Source organism: Dreissena polymorpha, chromosome 3, assembly GCF_020536995.1.
Source record: "Dreissena polymorpha isolate Duluth1 chromosome 3, UMN_Dpol_1.0, whole genome shotgun sequence".
NCBI lineage: Eukaryota > Metazoa > Mollusca > Bivalvia > Myida > Dreissenidae > Dreissena > Dreissena polymorpha.
Genome location: NC_068357.1, coordinates 130,042,719 through 130,053,906, shown reverse-complemented (window position 1 = coordinate 130,053,906; position 11,188 = coordinate 130,042,719). Strand labels below are relative to the sequence as shown.

Genomic DNA, 11,188 nt, shown 5'->3' with positions numbered 1-11,188 from the left:
TTATTTTCTTCTTAAGTTCACATCATGTACAATAATTATTCAAAGGTTTATTTAATATGAACTCATTCAAACCTCAGCCGTAGCAATTCCAATACGTTCTGAGTCATCAATGCTGGCCAGTGCTCGTCTGGTGCTTTCAAGCTGTCGTTGCTCAGATTCTTCAATTTCCTGCATCATCCTTTGGATCTGCTCGTCCTTTGACATTTCATCCCTTTTAGGCTGATTTCGACGGATTGTATGATTATCCTCGTCATTTTCAAAAGGGTTTGAATTTGTATAAAATGGGTTTGACATCTCTATCTTCTATTGCTTGTTTATCGAAATAGTTAGGGTGTCTTCCGCATTGTGTACACACTCTTACTCACTCTGGATCAGCAAACGATTTATTTCATAAATCAATCTCTGGGTTAATAGTCGCCATCTTTCGAACTACTTTCAAAAGTACAACAACAACAATAACAGTAGAAGACAATTTTAATTGCGAAAAGTTTAAAAATTGAGTACATGTGTCACGGTTGTTGAGTGGAATAGTGTTATTTTCAACTGTGTACGAAGCATGTGAACTGGTAGTGGAATAACCGAATTGTTGGTGGAAATGGAATTTAGAAATTAGCTATCTAATAATTCATCATCGTGTAGAATAATCATCAGCATCATTTCTGTGGAACATTGCACTATTCAAAATACAAGTGTTTCATAGATATGGTGCTTTTGACATAGTTCACTAACCATCAAGACTGAAATGATTCATGCACACAGGTAAAGTAAATAATTGAATTTGTGCAGAATGTTTATTTTTTACAGATTATTATTTAATTTGACCAATTTATTTTAGATTTATTGCACTGAAACTCAAAGTCTAAAGCTTAGTAAGACACTTAAGCCAGTTTTCTAAGAAGAAACAATACTTGTTCAGAGTATAGCAGGCTCATGCGGCCTCTGGTTTATTTATTTGGCCTCAGCCTTTAACCTGGGTCGCTTTGATTTCTGGTGTTTAGCCCCCATATCAACAAGGCTCTCGACCCTATATGTAGTTATTCATATTGATTAAAGATTTTGAGAACCCTCACTCGGTGCCAGTGGGGATAAAACAGGGACCTTCTTATAGCTAGATGAATGCATCAAATATGCCAGCAACACTTTATAATCAATAACTTTATAATTGATGATTCTGTTCTTTTAACTACATTACTAATTTACCAAAACAATGTGAAACACATTTTTATGCCCCCAAAGGAGGGCATATAGTGATCGCACTGTCCGTCTGTCTATCCGTCACACTTTGCATTTAGGTTTCGAAAAAATGCTCATAACTTCTATGTCGCTTCAGATGTAACATTCATATTTGGTATGCATGTGTATATGGACAAGGCCTTCCCATACACACACAAATTTTGACCCCTTTGACCTTGAACTTAGGGTCGGCTTTTAGGTTTTGAAAAATGCTCATAACTTCTATTAAAGCGTTTATCGGGGGCGTATGTCATCCTACAGAGACAGCTCTTGTTTTTGCTACTGTCCTCTGCACAAACCATGATATATCTGCATATATGCATCCAACCAAATCAGTAAAACTATTTGTCACTTAATTACAGTAAACTTATTGCATGTTAACTTTTCACCAATATATATATACATGTATATATAATTATATATAACAGATCTTGAAAAAAACTCACATCAAACTTCAAATTGTTTTAGTAAATTATAGGCTTTAATTGGTATTGTGACATTGACACCACTCATGCATGCGACTATACAATTATACAACTATGGAGCACATTATTTATGAGAAATTCCAATACATCAACATATCGTCTCAGATTTAAGGCAGATAATCTAGTGCTTTTTTGCTGCCATTTTTACTATTACACATTTTTTCATTTTATGTTATGATGCATTGATCTTGTTTCTAAATTAACCAAGCAATCATGTTAAACTTTTGAAGAAAGATGTTGTCTGATAAATATAGAAAATATAATCACTACAAAGTGAACAAAATTCAGTTGAATACTGTGACCAACAAAGATTTGCCAAAGAGCAATTCAGATCATGATTTAAATTAAATACAAGTAATATGAAAGTCTGCCTATTGGATCCCAGTTAAGACTTATTTGTCAAATCTGCACATTAATTTTCCCTTAGCCATGTAGAATTGGGGACTAAATACCATCAAGTCATGTAAAAAGGAGCAGGGTATAGCACGCTGCTATTGATCTCTTGAGCTTTCACATGAATTTTACGGGTTATTTTCATACAACAAATGATATTATGTAGTGTAATGATAAAGCATTATGAGCACAAATTATATCTCTTAGTAGTGGTGCAAAAATCATTTAAGTGTCACATTTCAAAAGAAAATTTATATAAAAAGGTATTACTAATTGTTAAAACGTTATAAAAGGTTATTTCAATTCACTAAAGCATTTAATTACAAGAACAAGTGCATTTTATGTCCATTACAATACATGTAACAGTATTGGCATTGTATTTATCTGCATTTGATGTGCATTTAATACACTTAAAAATGCGGACAAGACACACTTCTAACAGAAACAAATGTATTTTTTTCTGCATTTTTCCAGCATTAATACTCTTCAAGTGTATTTTTTTATCATCCCAAATACACTTTACCAGGAAAAAAGTATGTTAAAATGCATTTTTAGTTTGTTTTAAGTATATTTTCAAATGCATTAAGACACTCTTTTCTTTTGCAAAAAATGTTGAACAAAAACTTGAAAATATTTAATATACTAAAGTGTAGTAATAATTAAAGTTTTGTATGAGCATCAAAAACAGTGTCAAATTCATACCAGTGCCTATTTAGTAGCAGTAGGCCTTATATGGTCTACTTGTGGTAGAAATAATGCATTTTGTATAATACAACATACATAAATTAAAAAATATAGCTGCCCATACAGTTCAATACAATGTTCAATTAACTACACTATGCAAAGTTGAAATATGACATCAAGCTTGGAATAATCTTTTCAATAATGAATAATATGCTGTTTTAATTTATAAGTGAAATAAACACTTGCATATAAAAACTGATTTTAAATCAAAACTAAATGTTTAATTTGATTTTTAGCTCCACTGGCTAAAGGTCCTGTGTCCATCGTGCATCCATGCATAAACTTTTCCTTTAAACATCTTCTCCTAAACTACTGGTCCAATTCTGATGAAATTTCTTAGGAATGTTCCTGGGGTGTACCTCTTTCAAATTTGTTCAAATTATGCCCCTGGGGTCAAATTTGACTCTGCCCTGGGGGTCACAAAATTGAAAATTTGCTTAAATAAGGCCTATTTTGTGAAAACTTTCAAAATCTCCCCTCCATAACCATTGGGCCTAGGGCTATCAAATTTGGTATGTAGAGACATCTAATAGTCCTCTACCAAATTTGTTCAAATTATACCCCTGGGGTCAAATTTGACCCTGCCCCGGGGGTCACAAAATTGAACATATGCTTATATAGGGTATATTTTGTGAAAACTTCAAAAATTTCTTGTCACTAACAATCCGGCCAAGGGCTATCAAATTTGGTATATAGTGACATCTAATAGTCCTCCACCAAATTTGTTCAAATTTAATCACTAGGGTCAAATTTGACCCTGCCCCAGGGGTCACAAAATTAAACATATGCTTATATAATGCCTATTTTGTGATAACTTAAAAAAAATCTTGTCCATAACCATTAGGCCTAGGGCTACACAATTTGGTATGTAGTGACATTGTATAGTCCTCTACTTAGTTTGTTCAAATTATGCCCCAGGGTTCAAAATTGACCCTGCCCCGGGGGCCACAAAATCAATTATTTGCTTATATAGTGCCTATTTTGTGAAAATTTTAAAACTCTTCTTGTCCTTAACCATAAGGCATAGGGCTACCAAATTTGGTATGTAGTGACATGTTATAGTTCTCTACCAAGTTTGTTCAAATTATGCCCCTTGGGTCAAATTTGACCCTGCCCGGGGTCACAAAACTGAACATACGCTTATATGGGGCCTATTTTGTGAAAACTTTAAAAATCTTGTTGTCCATAACCATTGGGCCTAGGGCTACCAAATTTGGTATGTAGTGACATCTAATAAACCTCTACCAAATTTGTTCAAATAATGCCTGTTGGGTCAACTTTGACCCTGCCCCGGGGGGTCACAAAATTGAATAAATGCTTTTAAAGCGCCTATTTTGTGAAATCTTTAAAAATCTTCTTGTCGAAAACCATTTGGACTATGGCTACCAAATTTGGTATGCAGTAACATCTTTTAGTCCTCTACCAAGTTTGTTCAAATTATGCCCTTTGGGTCAAATTTGATCCTGACCCGCATGTCACAAAATTTAACATTATATACGCTTATATCTTGCTTTTTTTTGTGAAAACTTTAAAAATATTCTTGTCCTTAACTCTAGGACCTAGGGCTACCACATTTTGTATGTAGTGAGATATAGTAGTCCTCTACAAAGTTTTCTCAAATTATGCCCCTGGGGTTAAATTTGACCCAGCCCAGAAGGTCACAAAAGTGTACATGTGCTTAAATAGGGCCTATATTTAAGTATTTGCACATGCAGAGAAATTTGTTTCAGCCTTTTTTCAGCAGTGGAGTGATACAGGGCCATCATGGCTCTCTTGTTTAAATACTCAAAAAATGAAACCGTGTTCATGCTTGCATGAACACAGTTTATAAATGCTGTCAGAATTATAAAATATGCAATTACTATAAATACAAATGCCAGGGAAAAGTGTTTTTTGTACTAAAAAATTCCAATGAATATTACAATAATACATTCTGAATACTTTAGTATGTAATTAACAGTTTTTGTCTGAGAAAATCACTAAATTTTATATATTAATTCAAATTCACATAAATCATATTTCAAAAACACATCATTACTTTAAATCCTTTCACACAATACTGAAAAAAAGCACAGTTTCTGATTGTTATTGATTCTTTATTAATTTATACATGTACCATTTTTAAATCTTGATGCATCCTCAATTGTATAATGCACATCTTAATCTGTTTTAACAATTACAATATAAAGATTAAGGCTGACTCAGTAAAATAATAATCCATGATTTCTGCAGTACTTGCAGACAAAATAGGAATACTGCTGTGATATTATCTATCTATCTAATGGGATATTAATTTGGCTTCAATAGAAAAAAATCAAAGCATACACATGTATAAAATGTGTATGTATATATGAGTTAAACTTAAATTGATTGACCATCGATAAAAAGATATTATAATATATGTATGTATACATATGTATATATATCCTTGTTAAACTAAAAATTAAATATGTATGTTTCTATTACATCATTTAGGACTTTTATTTTCAGACAAAGTAGAGTGAAGCTTAAAACAGTATCCAATTGTAACAGTCAATTTTTGGAAAATCAACCTTATAATTATTTTCTGTGTTGGCCAATGTCATAATTGGTATAAAATGTATATTGAACTGGAAGTTTTCTTTATTTTAAATGATAACATTTGCTTGGTCAGCCATAATTGTCACAATCAAGTGGTCTTTTTACACTGTAGTTTTCTCACTGACTATGGGTTTGTTCCGAGAATGAGCCACACAAAGTATCGTTGGGGAGATGAGTTGTCAATTTTATGTTTATCAGTCTTTCATAATCCAGTATACCTGTAAAAAGGGACTTTGTAACTAATAATCACACAATATACACAATTAAAATTGTTTGCATTTAGATTTATTTAGTACTGCACATTAATCATTTTCCAAAAATATGTAGCAACATTACATTATATAATGCTGCAATACTAAAGTTATTTACTAATTAAAGGTCGCTGATGTGTAATGGATGTGGTGTCCACCTAATGATCTGGAGGTCACTGGTTTGATCCCCAGTGTGGGAGCATTCTTAAGAAATCTCCAAGAGACACCCAAGTACTGGTTCTAGGCCCAGGAAACGAACTCAAGAGCATTTTACATACATGTACGTAGTTAGTACTTTAAATTTAATCGAACTAAAAATGGGTTAAAACTAACAACTGAAACCCTTATTAATACATTTTATTTTGAATCAAGCAAATGTGCAAATTCATTAAAAATAATGAGTAAAATTTAAAAATTCTACTTTAAAGTAATCATGATAATTTAGATCATTTTCAGAATATTTAATGATGATAATGATACAATTATATATTCCCTAAATGATAAAAATAAAACATGTAATGTTAATTTATGAAAAAAACGTTTTAATTTTATCAATATCATGGTAATTACAACTAGATACAGGCAATTAGATCAGAAACGTGCATTAATTATATTAACCCATTCATGCCTAGCGTCCTGAAAAAAGGACATTGCAAACAGCGTAGACCCAGATGAGACGCCGCATAATGCGGCGTCTCATCTGGGTCTGCGCTGTTTGCTTAAAGAAATTTCTGTAAGAAATATTCTAAATATAGAAATAAATATACCAGACACTCCTACTTTTGGAAATAAATTGATCCAATTTAGAAGGATGGGAGAGTCCACTGGGCATAAATGGGTTAATGAACAACCCAGACATTTGTAGTGATTTATGGTCACTATTTGATTAACGTTCTATACATAACCTGTCATAAAGGGTATTTTTTAGCCAGTACTACAATCGGCAATATAGTCTGTATTGCATACATATTCCAACGTCTATTATCGATTCGCTTCCTCAAACTGAACAAATATTTAATGTTTACATCGCGAAACGTAATGCATCCAGTTTCACTTTCGGTTTGGTTGGTTTTGTAAACACCGTAATTTCATCTTAAAAATTGGATGATAGGGTGATTAAATAATAATGGAAAAGTAAATCACTTGGATAATAGGTCAAAATGCAACACAAATGAACGTTAATAGTGCTCTTAATATCAAAGTTTCGGTAAAAAGTTTGGCGCTAGTTCAACGCGCATCGTATACAGCCTCATAACAATAGACTGACAACCTTTTGGGTAGTAAAGTAGTAATACAAGGCAATATGGCGACCGTTAGCCACGAGGCCTATCTTACGGAGGAATCCGAGATAGCCGATGTATCACGATTGACTCTTACTGACAATCACGAAGTGACGTCACCATCTATGTATAGAATGGTGTCTTCCGTGTTTCAATCTGAACGCATCGGACAGTGGGCTACACCACACCGTCTGATATGGCGGAATTGTCCGAGGTGTCCCGATTGTTCCGTGTTTATCATCGATGTAACCCTAAGATATTATATGCACACTTTAAAGGTTACACTCTACCTTATTACAGCGAACATATTCTAAATTGTATTGATAGCTCTTTGTGTGTTGGTTATTCTTATAACTTACATGGCTAACTGCACACTTTTTATATTGATAATTGTACTTTTTAAAAGGCATGTGCTATATCTTTTGTATCTCATTTTTGTAAAAAGTCTTCAGCGTCTAATGAACCGTTTTGGCGATCAATTGTGAAATCATAGTTTTTGTCTAAAAAAAGACATGTAACATTTAAGTCTTAAAGTTGCTTTGAAATAAAGTTCCGAATATGACATTATAAGATGTGCTTTAATTTAAATAGAACAAGAGTGCCAAACTGTCACAAGATACGCCCGTTCGAAGGTTTTGGACACCATGCTCAATGCTTGAAAGTGTCCTCAAGACCTAGTTATTGACCCGGCATGACCCATATTTGAACTTGACCTAGATATCACTTAGATGTAACATCTGACTAAATTTGGTGAAGATCAGATGAAAACTACTTCAATTAAAGAGCGGACAACATGCTTAATGCTTGAAATGCACTATGTGACCTCGTTTTTGACCCGGCATGACCCATGTTCGAACTTGACCTACATATCATCTAGACACAACTTCTGACCAAATTAGGTGAAGATCAGATGAAAACTACTTCAATTAGAGAGCGGACACCATGCTAAATGCTTGAAATGCACTAAGTAACCTCGTGACCTAGTTTTTGACACGGCATGACCCATATTTGAACTTGACCTACATATCATCTAGACACAACTTCTGACCAAATTTGGTGAAGATCGGATGAATACAATTTGAATTAGAGTCCGGACAAAGTGGCGCCGTTGAAAATGCACTAATTGACCCTATGACCTAGTTTTTGACCCGGCATGACCCATATTCGAACTTGGCCTATATATCAACTAGATGCAACTGCTGACCAAGTTTGGTGAAGATCGGATGAATACAATTTGAAATAGAGTCCGGACAAAGTGGCCCCTTTGAAAATGCACTTATTGACCCTATGACCTAGTTTTTGACCCGGCATGACCCATATTCGAACTTGGCCTAGATATCAACTAGATGCAACTGCTGACCAAGTTTGGTGAAGATCGGATGAATACATTTTGAAATAGAGTCCGGACAAAGTGGCCCCTTTGAAAATGCACTTATTGACCCTATGACCTAGTTTTTGACCCGGCATGACCCATATTCGAACTTGGCCTAGATATCAACTAGATGCAACTGCTGACCAAGTTTGGTGAAGATCGGATGAATACAATTTGAATTAGAGTCCGGACAAAGTGATGCCTTCCGCCCGCCGCCCGCCGCCCGCCGCCCGCCAAGGGGTTTCACATAATACGTCCCGTATTTTATACGGGCGTATAAAAACTATTTGAATGCTTTTTACTGAGCTTTACTTGTATACATGTACTTCTAATACAACTTGTATACATGTACTTCTAATACAACTATTTGACCTGCATCATAAAAAAATAGGTCCTTTACTTCTTATGCCACATGCAGCAAGCGTATCTCCAGACCAGTCTGCGTAGTTGAACAGGCTTGTTAGGACCCTATCAGCTATTGAGACCAAGAAACATTGAGTGACTTTATAGAAGACAGGGTAGCTCTTGATCGGACCGCAAGAATGCGCATGCTTCGCTTGCTGTGTACGGCATAAGAACCATTTTAATAAGAAGTCCATGGTCTAAACTCAGACCACCTGTCTGAAGCAAACTTCATATAGAAAAGGTCTCAGTCGTTAACCAATTTGGCTTTAAATTGGACTAAAGCTTTTAAAGCTATGTTAACAACAGACTCCTGACAGCTGAATTGGTCATAATTATAAAATGTTTTTTTTTGCAACGGCCTTAGAGTTAAAAATAGATGGACAGTGTCTTGAGACGCTTTTGAAATCATAGTGGAATAATTCTTATAGTTGTATACATGTGTTTTTTAACTTTGGTTTTTGTCTCAACAATCATTTAACTGTTTTCAAATTTGTTTGTTTAGCTGGAGTTTTTAACAATATTTCATTTGTGTCACAGCATTCAGTTAATCAAATCAATTTTCCTAAGTCAGCTGGTTTACCAGTACTTAGTGGACATACTTATTACAGTAACAGACAACTCTTTAAATCTGGCAAAATGGCTAAATAATTGACTACATGAACAATCCCCAAAAATAACAAGCAAACGTACTTTACCTTGAGTTTATATGACTGACTCATGTCTTGTGTTCATCAACACATGACGTAATATCAATGACCGTTATATTTTGTGCCATGTTTACAAAAGATTGAACAGACAAGTAAATGTCATTGTTAAAGGTAAGGCATTCATATAGTCCATTCTAAGTGGTGGGGAATTAACAAAAATTATCTTTGCTGATTAAGAATTACCATGTAAATATGATTTTTGAAGTGTTTCCCCATATTTGTGGATAGTCCTTGTTACAAAGATTCATTATCAGGGGGGCATGCGTATACGGGAGCTTACCGCGTTTAAGTGAGAAAGTTGTTGCAAAACTTCAAAGATGGCGTCGTTTAAGTGTTTTTCGTGAAGGAGTAGCGGATATTTTCACCCGGTAAGCCAGTTTATATTTATATTTCTTTTAAATGAATAAACCCTTTCGGCTCTACGGTGTTTGTGCTCCCTCGGTTTTTTGTTTCAAAACCGTAGACGTCGGAATAAAAAAGTTATTGAAGCAAAACCGTCGACAAATTTGTTGTTTAATTTCTTGACCTTCGAGATGTTGGATGTTCGAATATCATTTTCTCTCATAATAAACAGTATTTGTGCATGTGTACAGTAAAATATAACATAAATCACGAATATTTTATTATCTCGACGCGTTGTTATGTAATTTCGAATATTTAATGCGGAATTATAACGGGTTAACCCCCATTTTTGGAACTAAACTTCCTTTTAAGCACATTTTGGGACCTGACTTCCAATTGATTAACAGCTCTTTCCTATGTTACAAGGTTTTATGCGAAATAACTTTCGTGAATGAATTCCACATTGGTGCGAATGTCTTGGAAAACATTTTCACTTGAAGAAATCAAGAGTTTTCTTTTTTCTATTAATTGTTTTATTATTAATTTGTATCATTATATGTTTTATCGCGTACTTAACGCTAACATTTAGTGTGTGTAATATAAGACATTCGACGGTATTATAAACACAGTGTAATTCTTACCTGTTTATTTTAACACATATGGACATACTTATGTTTGAATATGCATCCAACGGAATACTATGCTTACTATTTCCAGATATCTAGACGCCAGTTATATATGTTGAGGATGCCAAGATTAAAAAAGACGGCGTAACGAAGTGTGTACCGCTCTAGAATGCGATAGGTACATGAAAACCCATCAATCAAACAAAAAAGATTACGTCGAAGTACCTTGCCAAACAATCACAAATACGTGCAATAAAAGTGTAATGAAAAGCAGAAGAGGATAAAGCCGGCTTGATACTGGTATAAGGTTGATGTAACCAAATACTGCCATTGTTGCGATTCGGAATACATGAAGCAATTTGGAATACCTGACACCTGCTTAGAAAATGCATATCGGTGGATGTTTTTTTATTATACTTAAATATGAATTGTTTATTTAATACAATGACATTTGACGCGTTTTACCATAACGATACGGATACATGTATGTGACTTTGATGTGACACATTTTGGACGACCTTCTTTTAAACCAGTTCTGAGTTGGTCACTATATTATAATCGCAACAGGTGAATTTGTAGTGGATAGAAAGGTTTGTGCAAATGCAATACACGATATGATTTCAGTAGAAGTGATCAATATAATTTTTATAAATGTATGTTTTTTTCTCTTTTATACCTATGTGAATATATATTATTTATGACTGTTGTATTGAGGGAATAAAGTATTGGTTCACTTAGAAAGATTATTTCGTTTGTTCCTAACATTGCCT

The 11,188-nt window shown here is 34.1% G+C and overlaps 3 protein-coding genes and 1 long non-coding RNA gene across 6 annotated transcripts in view; 1 reads left to right on the top strand and 3 right to left on the bottom strand.

The window, feature by feature from the left end:
• The window catches only part of LOC127871444 (synaptosomal-associated protein 29-like), a 153,279-nt gene extending 152,919 nt beyond the window's left edge, over positions 1-360 (bottom strand). For all 3 annotated transcript variants that reach the window (XM_052414389.1, XM_052414390.1, XM_052414388.1), the window contains exon 1: positions 73-360. In XM_052414389.1, the coding sequence (XP_052270349.1) occupies positions 73-294 (222 nt within the window). In that variant the 5' untranslated portion in view covers positions 295-360. The remainder of the gene's footprint in view (positions 1-72) is intronic.
• The window catches only part of LOC127871441 (coiled-coil domain-containing protein 74B-like), a 187,249-nt gene that overhangs the window by 78,057 nt on the left and 98,004 nt on the right, over positions 1-11,188 (top strand). The window lies entirely within an intron of this gene.
• Positions 1-11,188, bottom strand: part of LOC127871440 (nucleoredoxin-like) — a 205,077-nt gene that overhangs the window by 125,506 nt on the left and 68,383 nt on the right. The window lies entirely within an intron of this gene.
• On the bottom strand, positions 5,458-6,948 carry LOC127871448 (uncharacterized). Its single transcript, XR_008045340.1, has 2 exons — positions 6,592-6,948; positions 5,458-5,653 (listed from the first exon to the last, which is right to left on the bottom strand). It is a non-coding gene; the product is annotated as an uncharacterized LOC127871448 (long non-coding RNA).